General features: G+C 48.6%; 1 protein-coding gene across 1 annotated transcript in view; it reads right to left on the bottom strand.

Moving 5' to 3' along the window:
- MUSK (muscle associated receptor tyrosine kinase) overlaps positions 1–20,742 on the bottom strand; it is a 64,584-nt gene extending 43,842 nt beyond the window's left edge. The window contains exons 1-5 of the mRNA XM_083483476.1: positions 20,434–20,742; positions 3,789–3,915; positions 2,241–2,392; positions 1,167–1,294; positions 890–1,031 (exon numbers count right to left, since the gene is read on the bottom strand). Of these exons, the coding sequence (XP_083339602.1) occupies positions 890–1,031; positions 1,167–1,294; positions 2,241–2,392; positions 3,789–3,915; positions 20,434–20,512 (628 nt within the window). The 5' untranslated portion in view covers positions 20,513–20,742. The remainder of the gene's footprint in view (positions 1–889; positions 1,032–1,166; positions 1,295–2,240; positions 2,393–3,788; positions 3,916–20,433) is intronic.
- Positions 20,743–21,048: the final 306 nt, after the last annotated feature.

Here is a 21,048-nt window from a genome sequence, read left to right as displayed (position 1 = left end):
TCATATTACAAAACTGCTTATCTGCCTCGAGTGCCTTGTCAGAAAGGCAACATATCAGTGGAATCGAAGTGATCTCATTCTCTGGCACCTTCACAGAAGACTCCATTCAGATGTTACCCATCACCCCAAAATATCTTAGAACGGCTCTAATTTACAGCCTGCTAGTAGCAATGGCATGAGAGGAATCCCCAAATGTATGTTCCTAGAAAAGTTTCTTTATTCAGAATTTCCATAGTAACAAAGCTGAGCTTCCCAGAATAGACTGAGTGGTTCACTTTCAGTTCCCTCCTGAAAACTAGGCTAGTCTTTAGGCTCAATATCCCAAGGTCTTTCTTCCAAATGGACATTGGATCTAAAGTTGAGTCTATAGATGGACCTTAAGGGCCATGAATAATCATAGTTTAGAGGTCCCGGGCCCTAAGGAAGTCAGATTATCCTCCACCACCTTTTCAGTGATGGCTCTGACCTGGTGGAATGCTCTGTCCCATGATACTAGGGCCCTTCAGGATTTAATCTCCTTCCGTCGGGCCTGTAAGACAGAGCTATTCCGCCTGGCCTTTTATTTGAATTCAGCCTAATCTTTTATTTCCCTTCCCTCCCCTTTCCCTTTTATGAATATCACCCACTCTGAGACTCCACAGCTAATTCTCCCCTGGCCTCCTCGCTGGCCCAAGTAGGACCAACTCAGCTAGCTAGCCCTGGGGATTATCTAACTGATTTTTTATTTTTGAATTTTAATGTTATTCATGTTTTTATACTGTATTTTATGCTGCTTTTATAATTAAGTATTTTAAAATGTTTAAAATTTGTTGTTAGCCGCTCTGAGCGGGGTATAATTAAAAAGTTATGATGATGATGATGATGATGATGATGATGATGGATCACTCACCTTCCACTTCCAAAGTTACAGGCTTTGAGTACGCCGTCCCAAGGCTGTTCTTTGCCATACACCAATAGTGGCCACTGTCTTCTCTTCGAACATTATGAATCCTCAAGTTGCCTGATTCAAGAATAGCAATCCGAGCATTTTCCTGCCACAAAAAAAGGCCCAGAGTGAGAAAGGAAGGGATTTGTTTTACTCCAGGGCTAAGGAGCTTTCAGACGATGGGTCAATAAGGGTATTTTGAACCCAGAGCCACCACTCACACCTGAAACGGGTTGCTCACCTTTATAACATTTTCTCCTTTGATCCACGATACTGAAGGTTTGGGGTTCCCCATCGTAGTGCATGGAAGAACAGCCTTTAGACCTTCTATTACTTTCACATTGGAAGGTGGGCGGGTTATTTTGGGTTCTAAAACAAAAAAGGTCAAAATGAGATGGAGATAGCGATAGCTGCCACATATTCAAAAGTCAAGTAAGACTATAAAAAGGAGGGTGGGGGAGACAACAGCCCTGTTTTCCTCTCACTATTTGTGCTATAGGTATACTCACTTTCTTATAGTTCAGAGCAGAAACAAAGGTTTCCCTAAACCCCTGGCAGGGACTGGGCAGGGGGAGGAATGGTGGAGACCGCCTCCCCAGGCTGACCCTTCCAGGGAGGAGGAAGAGGGAGACAGTATAGATTTACAACAGGGGTTTGTGGGAGGTCACAGCTCAGAGGCAGATGAGGGAAAAGTTGGGAAATAATGGGAGACAAGGAGGCAGAACCGGAATGGCAGCTGGCTGACACGGTGCCTTTAGAAAGCATTCCAGACCCTCCTTTCCCTTCCTCCCCCACAATAAACACTCTGTGAGGTGAGTGAGGCTAAGAGACTTCAGAGAAGTGTGACTGGCCCAAGGTCACCCAGCAGCTGCATGTGGAGGAGCGGGAAATCAAACCCAGTTCACCAGATTATGAGACTACAGTACAGCTCTTAACCACTACACTACACTGGCTCACTGAAAGTTATCCTGATGACACATCCCTGAAGTTGGGTTTCTCATGAGGCAACTGCCACAGATATGAACAATTCATAACCATGTCCCAAATCACAAGGGCAGAAAGAGACTGAAACATAGGCTGCATCTACACAGCTATAAAAAAAAAACGCTCTGGGGAAAAAACGTTTTAAAGCTCACAATGGAAAATTTCACAGTGCCCTCCAGTGTCACGGTGTTATAACACATTTATAACTTTTTTTTTTACTAGTGTAGTTGAGTCCATATAGTATTAAGGCAAATAATATATTGTGCCCTGTTTTCTTTTCCATGTGAGGACAAAACCAACTTTACGTTCAGTATGGGGTGTGTATACTCACTCATTTTCACCTGCAATGCCCCACATCTTTCTGCCGGTACCCCTACGCCATTGTTTGCAGTGCAGCAATAGACTCCATCATCACTTTCCTCCACACTCAGAATGGTCAGGAGCTGCCCATTTTTCTCTATGCTATACCGTGTGTCAAAGAACCTGAAAAATACATTTAAAGGGGGCATTTTAAAAGATGCACGTTACAGACCTGAGCTTATTCACTTGTTGTGAAATGTGGGCTTATCACATTCAGATATGTGAAATAGGCATACACCTATTTTCTTTTTTTCAAAAATGTGTGGAAATTAATGTGCGGCACCAGCAAATACAAACTTAGGATGGGGAGTAATAACTGGCAGAAAAATAGCTGTGGAGCTTAAGTTGGTTACAAATGTTGGGTGCCTGCCCCTCTCTCTTGCAGTGGCAAGAACCCATGGGGTCCCAGGTAATCACACTGGATCTGTGCTCCTTTGAAGAACTGAAGACACGGCAGAGACCATCGTGGCATGAAGAAAAAATGGTTTATTCACCCAATTCAAAGTGCTGGCTTTGACCTATGAAACCTTAAATGGCTCAGGACCGCAATACCTCAAGGACCGCCTGTTTCCATGTGAACCTACCTGGACCCGCCTTCTGAGGTCCTCCTTCATGTGCCTCCTCCTCAAGATGTCCGGAGGGTGGCAACACGAGAACGGGGCCTTCTCTGCAGTGGCTCCCCGTCTGTGGAATGCTCTCCCCAGGGAAGTTCGCCTGGCACCTTCAATACACACATTTAGGTGCCAGGCAAAAACATTCCTCTTTAACCAGGCCTGTGGTTGATCTTATTGACATCAAATCTCCTTTTAGAATGTGGCTCTTGGGAGGGGGGCGTTAATTGAGTTATTGTTTTGGGTTTGATGTTATATGTTGTGGTCTTGTTTGTGAACCGCCCTGAGACCTCCGGGCATAGGGTGGTGTATAAATTGAATGAATGAATAAAATATTTATTTTATTTGGAAGGAGTCCAGATCTTACACCATAGTCCTTTCAAGAGGTGCTGGTAACCCGCAAAGCAGTGCAGGCACCCTTCAGCCAACCTGCCCAAGATGGCTCTCAGCTCTTCTTCCTCCTCCTTCCTCTCAGCCACCCTTGCTCCCAGAGCAGTTACCCTGGCAACCTTCCAAATCCCCACTCTCGGTTCACACCTCAGGGCTATAGCTATCAACTTTCCCCCCTTTTTAAGGGAAATTCCCTTATTCCGAATAGGATTCCTCACAAAAAAGGGAAAAGTTGACAGCTATGCTCCAGGCAAGGGAGAAGGAGTTCTCTCGTATTGTTAATGGATTGTTCTTTTGATCACTGTTGCTCAGTCATGTTGTTTTGCATAAGCTAGGCCAGGATTTCCTCTGCAGCTTGCATTCTGCTTTCATATCCCAAATAACCCAAATCCTAGCATTTATTAATTTCTAGGATTTAGGGAGGGGTCCCCTCCTTAAATCTATAACAGCATTTTTGCATCGGTTTTCGCTAATTCATTTGTGGCGATGCCAACATCTTTTGCCCACATAATTTTTACCTGATGGGAATGTTATTGCGAGTCCATGTGATCTCTGCCTGAGGATAAGCCTCGACTACACACTCAAAGATGGCCACCTCTTCGACTTGGGCATCCACTGTTTCAAGAGAAGTGGCGATGATGGGCGCTGCAAACGGAAGGAGGAAAAAAGAAAGATGGCTTAAGAACACTAGTCATGTTCATGGTGGACTCTTGAGTTCACTCAAAAGAAATATACCTGTCTTTTATGCACAAAGCAAGCCCTCAGGGCAAATTAGAAGACAAAACCAGTTACACCCAACTGAAAGTTATCAAGATGAAGGACAATGAAGAGACAATCAGGTAATTGGGGATGAGGGAGAAATTCCGTTCAGTTCAGTTTTATTTATTTATTAAAAAAAAATATTTTTTATTAACAGACCAATCAAATCACATAGATTCCAAATTACAAAGCCAAATTTTAAATTTTTTGTTGGGGGTACCCATATTTCAAGTTCCGAAAGGGATCCAATCCTCTTGTTGCTGCTGCTTTAATGTCCACAAATCTGTCCAAATAATGTTCACAACTCTATCCAATCCTTTCTTGCTGTTTTTCACATCTCTTCTTGTTATTTTCATATATTTTTCCTTTCTCTTTGTCTTTGTGACCTCTGATAGTCTCCACAAGCGGGTTGAAACAAATTTATAATCCTGTGTGGGTTTTTCTATTCGTCCAAGAGTGTGATGGCCTGGGATTCCGAGTCTGAGAGCGATCCGGAGGAATCCCAGCCGGCACAGGAGTCCCCGCCTCCAGGGCCGGCTGAACTGGGGCAAGGCCTAGATGCTGAGGAAACTCAAGAGCAGGCACCAGGTGAAACCATTCTGGCCCCAGAGGTGCTGGATGACTCAGTGGCCACAGGTGAGCCTCCTCCAGGGCCCAGTAACCCTTCGGCCTCTCCTGATCTGCAGAGGCTTAGGGCAGAGAGGCGAAGGGAACTGGTTGCCCCCAGGAGGAGTGCTCGCCTTAAGGCCAGAGGAGGCGGGGCTCCTGGGGGTCGGGACCGCCCCTGACCTTAGAAGAGGATAAAAGCCCAGTCAGGCCGGCCCCAGGTTGCGGGAGCAACGTCGTTGTTGGCTACGGACCTTCCTGTGTTCTTGATCCCTGCTCGGCTTCCTGTTCCTGACTATCCAGTACTCCGGTTCCCTGCTCGGCCTCCTGTTCCCGACCATCCGGCGTTCCTGTTACCTGCTCCGCCTTCTGTTCCAGCGTTCCTGTTCCCCGCCTGGCTCTCTGCATCGGACCTCACCCCTCTTCGTGTGGACTCTGCTACACTCACGGTACCTTACCCCCGGGACCAGCACAGTTTGCTCCCGCCACACCCGCACTCCCCCTTCGTAGGGGTGCGTTCGGGAAGAGTCAGAGGCCATGGCCGATCAAGCGGCTACACTGTTGGCAATAGCCCAGGAGAACCAGGCTTTGAGGCACACCGTGCAGCAGCTCAGTAACGCGGTTACGGCACTGCAGCAGCGTTTGGACGCCCTACCGGCTCCTGGGGCCGACGCCCCGGCTTCTGGCAAGTACCCAGTGGCTTTGCCTGAGAAATTTGATGGGGCCCCGGCCAGCTTTCCCATGTTCCTTGCCCAGGCCAAGCTGTATATTCAGGGGCGCGCCCGGAATTTCCCTGACGACCGCACCAAGGTGCATTTTTTGATTAGTTTGTTAAAGGACCAGGCGGCCAAGTGGGCGTTGCCGCTGCTCAGGCAAGACTCCCCCTTGCTGACAGACTACGGGGGGTTTTGCAATCTGTTGGAGGCCGCGTTCGGCAACCCCCAGAAGGAGAGTCAAGCCAACCGGGCGATTCGGCGGTTGAGGCAGGGCAAGACCACGGTGGCCGCATACACCACAGAATTCCGGCTGCTGGCACAGGACTTGACCTGGAACGACTCGGCTCTCCGGGACCAGTATCTCGAGGGGCTTTCAGATGAGATACTGGACCAGCTGGCCACAATGGAACGCCCCACCACGCTAGACACTCTTATTCAATGGAGTCTACAGATTGACGATCGGCTAGAGGACCGGCGTCAGGCTCGGGACCGCCGGCACCTCCAGTTCTTGGCCCCAGTGTCTACCAGCAGCCCCACGGGCCCAGCTAAGTCATTGGAGGAACCTATGCAGCTTGGGGCAGTGCGGCCACGCCTCTCCCCCGCAGAGAAGTCGCGGCGTCGGGAGGGGAATCTATGTCTCTATTGTGGCGGAAGCGGACACTATGCAAGGTCCTGTCCTGAGAAACGCCAGCCGCAGGGAAACCACCAAACCCCAGTAGCTGATGACCCTGGCTACCTGGGGTCCCAAACAGCACAGAATGGGGCCGCACCAATTGAATTACAACACCTTATGGTTCCGGTACATCTATACCCTCCAGGAGGGCCATGGATTCTTACCCATGCGCTGGTGGATTCGGGCGCAACCCGCTCTTATATGGACGCTGCTTTTGCTGCCCAGCATCGGGTGCCACTTCGGAACAAGCCAGAACCGGTGCAGGTGGAGGCAATCGACGGACGGCCCCTGCGTTCGGGTGCCGTCACTCAGGAGACCCAGCCCCTGGTCCTGTGCCTCCAGCAGCACCGTGAGATGCGAACTCTGGATATTGCCTCCATGCCCCGGTTCCCCCTGGTGCTTGGGATGGACTGGCTGGAGGCTCACAATGTGCGGATCGACTGGGTCAAACGGACTGTACACTTCCCAGACCCCAGTTCTCCTGCTGAGACTGAGATGCTAGCAGCTGCGCCCACTGAGGAGGTTGCTGCAACGCTCCCCGCTGAATACCGGGAATATCACGACGTGTTTGAGGAACGGGGGGCAGACCAGCTGCCGCCGCATCGGTCCTTTGACTGTGGCATAGACCTCCAGCCCGGAGCGCCTCTACCAGTGAGTCGCTTATACTCGTTAACAGAGCCAGAGCGCGAGGCTTTACAGGACTTCTTGCGCAAGAACCTGGAGCGTGGGTTCATTAGGCCTTCTACCTCGCCCACTGCTGCGCCAGTGCTCTTTGTTAAAAAGAAATGTGGGGAGCTCCGCCTTTGCCATGATTACCGGGCCCTGAACAAAATTACCATCCCGGACCGGTACCCCTTGCCCCTTATTTCGGAGTTACTGGAGCGGGTGCAAGGGGCGCAGGTGTTCACCAAGCTAGACCTCCGGGGTGCCTACAATTTGATTCGGATCCGCGCCGGGGATGAGTGGAAGACCGCATTTGGGACCCGGTACGGACAGTTCGAATACCTGGTTATGCCCTTTGGTTTGTGCAACGCGCCTGCTGTGTTCCAACGGTACATCAACCACGTGTTCCAGGACTTACTAGACAAGTACGTGGTGGTGTACTTGGATGACATTCTGGTTTACTCCCGTGATCCGGCGTGCCACGAAGGCCATGTCCGGACCGTGCTGCAGCGCTTGCGCGAGCATCGTCTGTATGCAAAGCTCAGCAAGTGCGAGTTTCATCAGCGGTCAGTGGACTTCCTGGGTCACCGACTCTCACCAGGTGGGGTGCAGATGGATCCTGGGAAGGTGGCAGCGGTTCGAGAATGGGCGGCACCTCGGAACCGCAAGGACCTACAGCGTTTCCTGGGGTTCGCCAACTATTACCGGACTTTCATTGCGGACTATGCTCACCGCACCACCCCGTTGACCCGACTACTGCGCCCCAAGACGCCGTTTTCCTGGGACAAGGAGGCGGAGGAGGCGTTTCAAGGGTTGAAGGCCTGTTTCCAGAGAGCGCCAATCTTGCAACATCCGGATCCTTCTCGACCCTTTGTGGTAGAGACTGACGCCTCCAGTACGGCTCTTGGTGCCGTCTTGTCTCAACAGCACGGACCGGAAGCGCCACTTTTACCCTGCGCCTTCTATTCCCGCCAGCTCCTCCCAGCGGAGCGTAACTATACCGTGTGGGAGCGGGAACTACTGGCCATCAAGGTGGCCTTTGAGGTTTGGCGCCATCATCTTGAAGGAGCACGACACCCGGTGGAGGTGAGAACCGACCACCGGAACCTGGAATACCTCCAGACCACCCGCAAGCTGAACCAAAGGCAGATCCGGTGGGCGTTGTTCTTTTCCCGGTTCCAGTTCCGGATCCGCTACATCCCTAGCTCCCAAAACCAGAAGGCGGATGCCCTGTCCCGGAAACCCGAAGACAACGTAGACACGGTTCAGCAAGCAGCACCCACCATGATCCTACCACCAGCGGCATTCCTGGCCACCCAGGAGGTTGAGCCACTGCAGGCTCGGGTGCGGGAACAGCAGCGGGTCGACGCTTGGGCCCAGGAACGACTCCGGGAACTGGCCGAAGGATCATGCCCTCAGTATCCAGGGCTGGTCTCGCATCAGGGTCTTCTGCTGCACCACGGGCGCCTGTACATCCCATCAGGGCCGCTGCGGGCTGAGATTCTCCGGATGACCCATGATGCGCCAGCGGCGGGGCACTTTGGGCGGTATCGGACCACCCATCTGGTAAGCCGTGAGTTTTGGTGGCCCCGTTTGAAGGCCGACGTGGCTCGCTACGTCGCTGGTTGTGACGTCTGCAGGCGGGCCAAGGGGCCTACCGGGCGACCTCCCGGCCTCCTTCAGCCGTTGCCGGTTCCACCACGTCCTTGGCACACAGTTTCTTTGGACTTTGTAGTGGAGTTACCCCCGTCTCGTGGCTGCACCTGCCTTCTAGTTTTCTCCGACCACTTCACGAAGATGGTGCACTGTGCCCCCTGCCCATCCATACCCTCAGCTAAGGAAACCGCGCAGCTGTACCTTCAGCATGTCTTCTGCCTGCATGGCCTACCTGAGCGTGTAGTGTCAGACCGTGGCGTTCAGTTCACGTCCCGGTTTTGGCGTGCTTTGCACCAGGCCCTCGGGACAGAGGTCTGTCTCTCATCTGCTTACCACCCACAGACTGATGGCCAGACGGAACGGGCGAACGCGGTGCTGGAACAGTACCTCCGGTGTTACTGCAGCTACCAGCAGGACGACTGGGTTGACCACCTAGCATTGGCGGAGTTCGCTTATAACAACGCGGTGAATGCGTCCACCCAGCAGACCCCGTTCCAAGCCAGTTATGGTTTTCATCCACGGTTGTTTCCGGATGTGCTGCCGGCATCTGCGGTCCCTGCGGTGACAGAGTGGCTTCAGGAGCTCCAGTCCCAGCAACAGCTGTTGATGGAGCAGCTGCGCCAGGCCAAGGAGGCGTACAAGGTCCAGGCCGACCGCCACCGCCAGGTGGGGCCGGAACTTCACGTCGGTGACCTGGTGTGGCTTTCCACTCGCCACCTCCACCCTTCTCGACCTTCGCGGAAGCTGGACGCCCGGTTCACCGGCCCGTTCCCTATCGTGAACCAGGTCTCGCCTGTGGCTTTCCGTCTCCGGTTGCCAGCACACCTGAAGGTTCACCCGGTATTCCACAGGTCCCTTCTGAGTCCGGTGGCCCCACCCGACGAGTTCCACCCGAACTGTCCCCGACCGCAGCCAGTTTTGGTGCAGGGAGAGCCTGAGTACGAGGTGGAACGCATTCTGGACTCCCGATACCGCAGGGGAAGGCTGCAGTATCTCATTGACTGGAAGGGGTATGGGCCAGAGGACCGTTCCTGGGAACCAGCGGCCAACGTCCACGCGCCTGCCTGCATCCGAGAGTTTCATGCGGCGTACCCCAGCAAGCCGGGTCCGGACCCTCAAGTGAGGGGGGGGGCCTGGGAGGGGGGATGGTGTGATGGCCTGGGATTCCGAGTCTGAGAGCGATCCGGAGGAATCCCAGCCGGCACAGGAGTCCCCGCCTCCAGGGCCGGCTGAACTGGGGCAAGGCCTAGATGCTGAGGAAACTCAAGAGCAGGCACCAGGTGAAACCATTCTGGCCCCAGAGGTGCTGGATGACTCAGTGGCCACAGGTGAGCCTCCTCCAGGGCCCAGTAACCCTTCGGCCTCTCCTGATCTGCAGAGGCTTAGGGCAGAGAGGCGAAGGGAACTGGTTGCCCCCAGGAGGAGTGCTCGCCTTAAGGCCAGAGGAGACGGGGCTCCTGGGGGTCGGGACCGCCCCTGACCTTAGAAGAGGATAAAAGCCCAGTCAGGCCGGCCCCAGGTTGCGGGAGCAACGTCGTTGTTGGCTACGGACCTTCCTGTGTTCTTGATCCCTGCTCGGCTTCCTGTTCCTGACTATCCAGTACTCCGGTTCCCTGCTCGGCCTCCTGTTCCCGACCATCCGGCGTTCCTGTTACCTGCTCCGCCTTCTGTTCCAGCGTTCCTGTTCCCCGCCTGGCTCTCTGCATCGGACCTCACCCCTCTTCGTGTGGACTCTGCTACACTCACGGTACCTTACCCCTGGGACCAGCACAAAGAGTTATATTCAGACGGCTACCGTATTTCATCACTTCCATAAAGAAAAACACTCTTACCGTCTACTCGTTAAATTTTCACAGGTCTGTCACTCCCTTTCTCAGTCCTCTGAGGAGGTTCTGCCAGGAAGCCAATATGAAAACAAAACTTCCTCCTCCTGATCATCAATCTTTCGACAGAACCTGCCAAGATGGCGACTCCCTTTTTATTGCTGCATCATCAAAAGCCCTTGTTCTTTTATCGATCTCCATAAGCCAAACGTTTGGTTAGTAATTCATTTCCACACAGTTTTTAATCATCCTGCTTAGGTCAGTTATGCGACGGTTCTTTCTTAGGGAGGGGTTATTGGTTAATCACATAGAAGAAAAGGAAAAAAGTTTTTCCCCCCATCCAGTCCCGCTCCGACATACTGAACCTTTGATGTATCTTCTTCATGCTATATTCCGTTAAATCCAACCCGTCGCTCTACTTTCACAGAGGTCACTTCAATTAGCAGTCTTCACTCCCATTCTTCACTTGAAATATGTGCATTTGCTTCTTTCTAATTGTTTATTTCAAGCTGCTGCAGCCAGTGTGTGATCAGAGACAGCGTCCGGAAGAGCCGGACCCACACAAGGGCTTTGTGCTTAGTAGCCTCACCCTCTTCTTTCGAATCCGGGGGTGATTTATGGCCACAGCAGGCAAGGCAGTGTTCCCCATGTCCTTGGGATACTCCCATATCAGCCTCTTAATTACCTTGTGTGAGCCGGAGAGATGGTATTGTCGGCCATCTTCCAATGCACCCCTGGTGCCCCTCCCCCGTTCAGTTCAGTTTTAAAGGCAATCCTACCCAATGCACACTTTACAAAGCAATGTATGAATTGAAAGACAGCCATCCTTCAAAAACCACACTTCTCTGAAACTGGCACTCCTCCAAATTTTGCAATGCCATTCTCAGTTAATTGCTGATGTGTGCAAAACCTAAAATGGTAGAAATGAGCAAGACCTCATTTTAAAAATATTAAGTGTAGAAGATGAATCTACTGCGGCAGAAGATGCCCCCTAGGCCTAGGCCATTTAGAACTTCAGAGATAAGAACTGGCATCAGCATTTTGATGCAAACATCTCCTAATAATCAATTTTATGCTGTTTTGACTAATAATATGCACATTTTTTGCCTAGTGTTTTTCCCTAATATGATGCGCTCTAGTGATATTTCCTTGAATGGGGGCAATTTTATGTAAACCTTCCTGTATTTACATTATTTGGTCAGAGAACTGCACCAGAAAATTAGGAGAATTTATTACTTGACAGGTAGTTGTATTCCATTTTGCAAGGTTCGAATGAGGTACTTTCTCATTAAAATGTAAACAAAGTTGACTTTCTCCCCCCTTTCCCAAATACAGGGCATACTTCGCTTCTTTTTCTTTGGAGGTGTAGCAGATTTTGTGAGACAGCTGACAAATACACACACACACACACACATATATATATATAACACCCTGTTTAATCCAAGGCCTTGGAGAACTGTAAATACTTTTATATCTTGTCACAAAGTTATGATTAATGGAGATCAAAAGGGCGCCTCCTGCAAATTCTTTTTCCTTTTCTTGGCGTACGAAGGCACACAGCAAACAATTCTTTCAATGTATGTTTGCCAAAGACATCCATCCAGTACCGGGCGAATTAGATATTGCTGACAGATCCGTTTTGCACTTTCTCTACAGCACACAACAGAGAATGCTACAAGCAGCTGGGAGAATCCCCTGACCATCCAAGGATGCTAAAACACTGCCCTCCTTACAGATAAATTACCAAATGGGCATCATGAGTGAGGCACGTTTACGCTTGAGAGTCAAAACATCTGTCTCTTAGAAAGCCCTAAGCATGGATGAGACCTGGATCAGGGATGGTCGAACCTAACGGTTGGATTTTTTTCTCAGTTTTATCTGTTCCCTGGCATGCATTCAAATGGGTCTAGTAACATGCTGGTTTGGGTCTCCAGCTTCCACCTGAGATCCCACTAATGAAATCCTCAGTAATGAGTGCTAAATTGTGGGTGAACATATCAGACGACACAGCGATTCTTCAAACAACTCTTGTTTATTCACATGCCAGAACCGAACTGAACTGAAGGGTTCAGCCAGCCTGCTTATATAGAGCTCCAGTACAACATAACTGTAACAACTTTCTGTAACTATCCAATCACTGAACGTCACTTTTGATCCCTTATTTGCATATGTGGACCTGAGTGAAAACTATCTATAGTATTCCCCTGCTGGCCCAGGGTGAGAACTTCAGTACATAACAATGAGGATTTGTTTTTAAAGATTGCCACTAAAAAAGTAACATATGAATATAGCAGGCTGTTCTTTGAAGGAAAACTATATGAAAATGATGTACCGTTGGTACCTAACACCGAGTAAAATTGTGAAAATGTGTAGAACTAGTTCAAATCTGTGTTGGAAATATAAAGGGAAAGAGGGTACCTTTTACCATATGTGGTGGTCTTGTAGAGTGGTAAAAGGCTTCTGGGAAATGATACACAATGAGTTAAAGAAAATGTTTAAGAAAACTTTTGTTTAGTTGGACTCCTTGGCAGGTTTTGAATAAACATACACAAATTTATTGAGGCTTAACATAGTAGATAGATAATATAAGGATGTATACAATTTTATAATATGCAGAAGTTAAACTTGCTTGAGAAATCAGAAAGAGGAGCTGAGGGAAGTCGTAGGGGGGAGGGAGGGAGGGTTTGTTGGGGAGGTGAGAGGGAAAAATGGGGGGGGAATAATGAAGATGATTTGTTTGAATAATTTGTTATGTGAAAATTGTCAATATTTTTTTTTTTTAGGAAAAGAAATAAAACTTTTGTTTAAAAAACCCCAGAAGCTTTTTTGCTAGGTATAATAGGTGAAGAGATACCAAAAGAAGACAAGAGACTGTTTATGTATGCAACGACAGCAGCGAGAATGCTTCTAGCCCAGAGATGGAAGGAGAGAGAAGTGCTGACCAGAGAAGAATGGCAGACTAAACTGATGGAGTATGCAGAAATGGAGAGACCGATGGGACAGATCAGAAACCAGGAAGATCAAGTATTTTTAAAAGACTGGAATAATTTTTAATATACTTAAAAGACCACTGTAAACATTTTTGAATGTTTTATGTAGTTTTTATGTAGTTTTTCAATTTCATTGTTCTCCATGGGACAATGACAATAAAGATATTGTATATCGTATATCATATATCGTATATCGTATATCGTAAACAGTTAAAATCATTGGCAGGGATATAATGACACTTGTAATGTGAAATGAACTTTGGAAACTTTGAATATATAACAGATAGATAATGGTAAAAGGTGCAGAAAAAGGAGAAAGAATATATTTTCTTTGGAAAAGGAAACCCATGGAGGTGTTAGTTTGTTTGCCACTGTGCAGTGCTTTGGAGTCACAAGACTCTGTTTTGCATTCCACACATTCCAGACTGCTGGAAGTCTCATGGAAGACAGGAGACGGATGTGACGTTACTGGTTTCCTGTTCCTTTGTTTGTTTCGGTTGCTCTCTGCTCTCACAGAGAGAGGATGATTGCTTTTCTGTCTGCGTAGCTAGCCATAAAACTCTTAGCGATGTAGCCATAAATCTCATCACTTCTGCTGCTTTGATTCCCTGCGTAATGGGAACATGCCTGGAGGCCTCATCAAAGGCTCAGGTCGTTAATTATTGTCGGAGGGGATTCCGAAGGACTCGACCGGAGGATGAGCTTTATCAGCTCGGTCGTAACGGAGATTCCGATGGGGGGGGGGAGGTCCGAAGGTTCAATATAACCATTTCATTTTAATGTTTTGAAATGGTTAAAGTTAAAATGTATAAAGTTTATGTAAAACCAATAAAAAATTATATGTATATATAAAAGAAGAGCGCAAAATATGTGATTGCAAAGGCATAACTTGCAGGTTTGCTCAGCAGGAGTAGGCTGGAAACTGCAGCTCCTTGCAGCCAGAGATGTTCTTGCAAAATGTCCCAGGGACCAGGGGCATCTTACCCATAAAGGCTAGTGGCGTGGGGCACCAGGGCACCAAGTTCTGGAGGGCACCAGGGAAGAGGTGGAGGCTGGACGTGGTGCCTCCTGGCATCAGCTTGCCACCCTTGCCCGCCTCTGCCATGCTGTGCTGAAGCAGCACCGCGCCCGGAGCCTCCGTCTGCCATGGCCACCGTGGCACGAAGCAGCCAGCTGAGCTGGGAGCCGCCACATCCAGCCCCTGCCCGCCACCCTCCAGCCACTGCCCGCCTCCTCCAGCCCCACCAGCAGTGCTGTCCTTAAAAAAAAGGTCGACAGCTCTGGGAAACGGGGGGGGGGGCATTGGAGGGAGCTTTGCACCACGGCGCCAGATATGCTTAAGACGGCCCTGCCAGAGACCTAGTTCAGGATACAAATATAGCGCACCATAAAGCGCACCAATATTCTGAACTGGGTCACCCTCCCCCTTGAAAGTTCTTCTCTGGCTTGGATTGTAATCCAAGCTGGAGAACTCCCTTCCCCTTTGAATGTCCCTTCTCCTCCCACCCATTTATTTATGCAATGGCAGGAGGGCTGCCTCTTCCTGTCTCCCTGCCACCATTAAAAATGAAAGCGAGTGGGCAAAAAGGGAGAAGAGAGACGCTCCTTTGCTGCCACCATCGTCACCAAAGTCTCAGCATCAGCTGACAATACAGCAGCAATCAGGGAAGGGTGTTTCAGGGCACACTTGGTGAGGAAGCCAGATCCTGCCACAATCCTGATGAACATCCTTTAGAAACAAGATGTCATCTGAAGTGGGTCTGGAAATGCCTTGAAACTGACTGAGCAATTTTGGAATTTATTTATTATTTTGGGGGACGGTTGCTTGGTTTTCTAAGCGCCACTCAGCAGGGGTTGCGGTAGGTGAGATCGACCCACCGCTACTCAGGTTTTCAGCCACAGGGAACAGATCACATGATGGTAAGAGGAAGGATCCTTTGGGATCCCTGCAGTCCTTGAGATCCAGACCTTCCAAGTGTCCTTATTTTCCAGGGACAGTCCCAGATTTACAGAAACCGTCTCACTTTCTGATCTGATCCTAGAATGTCCTTTTCCCTTAGGACGTCCCAATTTTCATCAATGTTAGAGAGTATGGAGTTACGCAGCCCCCAAGCCAAGGAGATATGTAACTATTCAACCTTCAGAAGACATCTGAAGCAGCCATGCAGAGGGAACTGGTTTTTTTTACTGTTTAATGTTTTATTATGTTTTTATATATGTTGAAAGCCTCCCAGAGTGGCTGGGGCAACCCAGTTAGGTGGGTGGGGGTGTTGTTGTTGTTGTTGTTACAGTGGTACTGTACCTCAAGTTACAAATACCTCAGGTTACAAACTCCGCTAACCTGGAAGAGTTACCTTGAGTTGAGAACTTTGCCCCAGGATGAGAATGGAAATCGTGTGCTGGCGGCACAGCGGCAGCAAGAAGCCCCATTAGCGAAAGCGCTCCTCTAGTTAAGGACAGTTTCAGGTTAAGAACGGACCTTCGGAACGAATTAAGTTTGTAAGTAGAGGTATCACTGTATTATTATTACAGTCAAACCTCGTAACTTGAACGCCTCCGTTGCCAAACGTTTCAGTTCCCGAACCCCGAAAAGCCAGAAATAAGCGTTCTAGTTTTCAAACATTCCTCAGAACTCGAACGTCTGATGCAGCTTCCGCTGGAGTGCAGAAGCTCTTGCAACCAATCGGAAGCCGTGCCTTGGAACTCGAACATTTTGGAAGTCAAACGGTCTTCCGGAATGGATTACGTTCAAGTTCCGAGGTCTGACTGTATTATTATTATTATTATTATTATTATTATTATTATTATTATTATTATTATTATTGAAAGACTCTCCTCCTGCAAGAGAGGGGAGTGGTTGTGGTCGGGAGCCAGACTCCGCCACAAGCAGGGGGCGTTAGCCCCCTGCCTACCACTAACCTGGCTGGCGCCCACGCCCACGGGCAGGCACCCAACCAGGTGCCTGCGAGGGGGCGTGTTTAGCAGCCTAAATTGCTGTGGTACCAGCCTTCCGGCCTCACTTTTCGCCGTCCGGTCGCGAGTCACCCACCCTCCACTCCCTTAGAGCTCAGGGTCTCAGTTTTCTTTTGGCCTTGCTATGGACCTTACGTTGGTCGCCCTGGTTGTCCGGGGGGCCTGGTAGGAATTTTTCCATTTAGCATTAGGCTTTTTGGTTTTTTCGCCTACCTCGTAGCAATCGTCATAACTTTCGTGGTATTGGTGGGTAGGTTAGGCATTGGAATAATGTGTTGTGGTGTGTGGAAGGGCTAGGTGTGGCCATCGCCTACGCCTTCAATTTTTGGGTATTCCGTTAAAGGAATCCGGCGGTCGTGTATTCTGTCCGATGCCTGCGTGGCGGGAGGCCATGGCACGACCCTCGGTGACATCAGGGGAGAGCTTATAGTTGGATTAGCATCAACAGGCTCCACCTACTGGTGAATAAACCCCCCTGTTTTAGACTCACCCCTCTCTGAGGGGGTGGAGTCAGCTGACGTAATCCAATGCCTAAGCCAATACCTTTTCACTCGCTGTAATCAATAAAGTTGTGGCCTTTTCTTGCCCATTAACCTTATATCACGTGTCCTCGTGTTTTCATTCCACTACATGGGGATCGGGTCCTCGAACCACAATAGGATGTTCCTATTTTCATCGGATAAATGGTGGAGGGTATGTGGGATCTAATATTCATTCTCTCACTGGAGCTCTGTACTGAGCCAATTTTTTTGCAAAAAAAGACATTCCTAGGGTTTTCTTGACAGCTTGTTTGCATCTTAAAAGTCTTGTGTGACACATGATGATCCACATAAGCCTGACATCCTTTTGCTTTCTCAAGAAAAATAATAATTCAAGTGTGGGTGTTTCTTTGAGAGATCACGATTCCTTCGTGCAGAGTTAAGGAAAGAATGCCATCCATTTTAGGGGGTTGCATCCAGCTACTAAATCATTTCCACACTCAAAGTGGATTTTCTCCTCTGCTGTACCCATGGAAGTCGTTCCTTATGCACAATGATTTAGCTGGATACAACTCTTTCTTTCTTCGCGCTTAGACAACAAAATCTGCCATGGCACCAGTTTTCGTGGGCCAGGCAGCTAATTAGGAGCTAATGTTTTCAACTTGTGACTCAGCCTGTTCTATTTACAAAAGCTGTTGACAGCATTATGCAGTTGGATTGTGGGCACAATCTTACCGCCAGTATTTTAATTAAGTTCATACAAACACTTCTTTGAAATATTTGTGTAAATCTTCCTCCCAGCACATTTCCCCCCCTCCCACCACCATGTGAAAAATAATTTATAAGTAGTGTTCATCCTGAACTGATAAAAACTGTTTGCACAACCCGTGGTCTTAGCGGCCAACCTTTGTGTTATGTGCAATTGAGTATCTGCTTCATCCAGTGCTTTGGGGGATTTTTAAATGAAAATAATAGCATGGCAAGCAGTAACCAAGAGCAGAAAAGTGGCTGCTAACTCTTTCCCTTTCTGCTATAGGTAAAGGTAAAGGGACCCCTGACCATTAGGTCCAGTTGTGACCAACTCTGGGGTTCTCTCTGGTTTAAACTCTCTGGTTTAACCCATAGTGCCACCCGCGTCCCCTTTCTGCTATATGTCCACCCAAAAGTTCACCTGTCAATCTGCTTTCTCAGCTAAGTAGGGAAAGGTACAGGCTCTCCAAATTTCTCTCTCACAGGGGAGAAAGCCATGGGGAGTCGAATATGGGGACGGTGTTGAACAGACAAAGCGGGTTCTCCTTCATGGAGAGCACGTGTTGTGGTGGGAGCAACCATGACATCCCCTGTTGCTGAGCGGGTTAGTTTGGATGGCCAGGAATTTGATTGGACACCTTCAATTGTTGTTGGGGAAAATTTATTGTTGCAATTTTATTTGATTGATGGGGGTGCTATATATGTTCCCTGCGCACAGCGTTGAGCTTCCTCTTTTCGCTGCACGCATCAGATTACTGCCCAACCTCACTTTATTTAGGGTTTGTTCACGCTGACCTTGCTATGCCTGTCATGGGGTCATTTGCTTTGGAGCAGGGGCCTGGTAGGAATTTTACCATTTGGCTGATTGGCTAGTGCCATTTCGGTTTTGCCTACTGTGTAGCAAATCATCACAACTTGTAAGGTTGCAGTTAAAGGTAAAGGTAAAGGGACCCCTGACCATTAGGTCCAGTCGTGACCGACTCTGGGGTTGCAGCGCTCATCTCGCTTTATTGGCCGAGGGAGCCAGCGTACAGCTTCCGGGTCATGTGGCCAGCATGACTAAGCTGCTTCTGGCAAACCAGAGCAGCGCACGGAAACGGCGTTTACCTTCCCGCCAGAATGGTACCTATTTATCTACTTGCACCTTGACGTGCTTTCGAACTGCTAGGTTGGCAGGAGCAGCGACCGAGCAACAGGAGCTCACCCCATCGCGGGGATTCAAACCACCGACCTTCTGATCGGCAAGTCCTAGGCTCTGTGGTTTAACCCACAGCGTCACCCGCACCCCTACAAGGTTGTGGTTAGGCATTGTTTAATTTTTGGTTGGTAGAAGGGGTATGGTTGGCTGTGCCTGCCCCTCCAATGCTGCTGCTGCATGGGTATCCCATTAAAGGAATCCAGGGGCTCGCCATGCTTTTGTTTGAACCCCTGGCAAGGTGCTAGGGCCATGCAAGAGCCCCTGGGAGCATTTGGGGAGAGGGGAGAGCCTGGTGCCCAGCTTTATTCTCTCCCCAAAATTGTTTTCCCTTACTGACTTCCACACAGGTGCAGTTGTCAGTTCTGTTCCTACCTCCAAGTGGTAACAGATAGTCGCTAACCAATGCCTAAGCAACCACTCACATACTGTAATTCAATAAAGTTGTGGCCAAAATTATGCTAAAAACCAAAACAAAAAGGATGTGTGAACCGTGTTTTTATTCAGAGGTGTCTTAGGAGTCCTCGACATGCAAAAGGTGCTGAACAGACAGAAAGTTAAGCAGCCTCCTTTTCTATGACTTGCCCTCCTTCTTCAATGTCAACCTCTCTCAGAGTTGCCTTTAAAAAATAGAGAACAATGGGGGGAGGATCACCAAACCTCCAGAAATGTGTCACTTGGGCCCTAAACAGATCTGTAAAATGTCAGCTGAAGTCATCGTTTACAAACTGAAGTCTCAAAATTAAACACTGAAGTCCGTCAAAGTTTAAACTGGATCATGCGCCATAGAGGTATGACACTCTATGCAATTGCATATATTTAAGAGATATAGTTACACATCCTCAAATGCATAGGTAGATTTAAAACATACCGTATTTTTTCGTGCATAAGACTTTTACGTGCATTTACCAAAAAAAATAGGTTTAAAATTGGGGCTCGTCTTATACATGGGTAGAGCTGAGGGGTGTTTTCTTAATTTGGAGTCCCCCAAAATAGGGGGCATCTTATACATGGAAAAATACGGTATAAAGCAGGAATAGGTCCGACTGAAATTGAATGCTGTTAACTGTTCAGAAGGCTGCAATGAATATTTGGATCTGTGTGCATGAAACATATATAGCCATATGAGAAGATCTGTCTATCGATCTGTATTTCAATGTATCTTTTAAAATGTGTATTCTTTCTGAATGTGATTTCTATATGGGCTTTCGGGATAAATATTTGACGTATTTTGTTTTGTTTTGTTTTGTTTTTAGCTAAATCACGCAAGGAGTGCCAAAGTCAGTGGATAAACAGATGAGGCTACAGTCCCGTGCAAATTTAACTAGAGGAAAGCCCTATTGAACACAGTAGGGCTTACAAACAAGCATAGAATTGCAGTGTTAAATTCTAATCCACACCTTGGTCTGGGAGATACAAATCACATCAGTTAGCTTGCACTGAATGGGCAAAGATCAAATTCCTCAAGCATCCCTATATCTTCCTATCTGGCACACTTCTGAAGATTTATCTCATGCAGCCTGATGGTCTTATCTATTTACTTACAAGTCGCACAGCGTTCAGTGGGACTTAGTCTCAAAGGATTGTTAGCTGGAGCATATTCCAGCACAGGAAAAAGGTTTCTGTCTTATCACTTGTGTTTAACAGGATAAGCAGCCTTCCCACGCAAATAGCCCAGAGAAATTCCTTCCTCCATCACAGCGCCACTGATACGGCAGTTTTGTAAACACAAAAGAGACACCGGTTCTCCTTTGGAGACAATCGCAAGTACAGTGCTGGGAGAAAGGAGTTTCTGCTGCTTGTATATCGATCACAGGCTTCGGAGCAAGTATAAAACTGGAGGCAAAGAAAATAGAAGATGGACATTTGCTTATACCAACCTTTAGGAGATTTCTCAGCCAAGCTGAAGGCCGCAAGAGTGAAGAAATGGACCAGTGGAATGTTGAGAGCGTCTTTCATGATTAATCCAGGAGGGAGAAAGGGATATGTCTCCTTCAGCTAAAGGCAGGCATATTCCTTCGTGGCGGCTTCCCGTTGAAGCACGGATTGCTGCAACGTCCCTCTCAGCCACTGTCCCTGCTGTGGGTACTAAGTATAATCAGGAATCCTCACACTTGCTTGCAGTGATGGACAGGACCAGCTGCTGTGCATCCACTTAGGTCAGTATCAAAACGTGGGGGCTCATGAAACAAGAGAACGCAAATCCCTTTAGAATTCCTTCTAAGCAAACATTCAGCAGCAGACAATGCCCTCGATGCCTTTCTAATATAATAGCTGGAGCCAGGGCGACAGAAAATGCCCGGCCTCTGCTGTGGCGAAGAGCCGACAAACTCAGTGTTCTTCTTTCATGTTTCATTTGTATTTATTAAATTTGTATACCGCCTTTCATGATGCTCTTTTTTCTAGAAAAATAGGTGCCAGAACGCGCCCTTGTTCTCTTAGAAGGGCAATGGCGCCCACCTGAGAGGTGCCAGAACTGAATTCCGGCAAGTTCT

The sequence above is a fragment of the Podarcis liolepis genome (genome assembly GCF_965112155.1).
Source record: "Podarcis liolepis genome assembly, chromosome: 17".
Lineage (NCBI taxonomy): Eukaryota > Metazoa > Chordata > Lepidosauria > Squamata > Lacertidae > Podarcis > Podarcis liolepis.
Note: the sequence above shows the minus strand (reverse complement) of the source record. Positions and strands in the feature narration are given on the sequence as shown.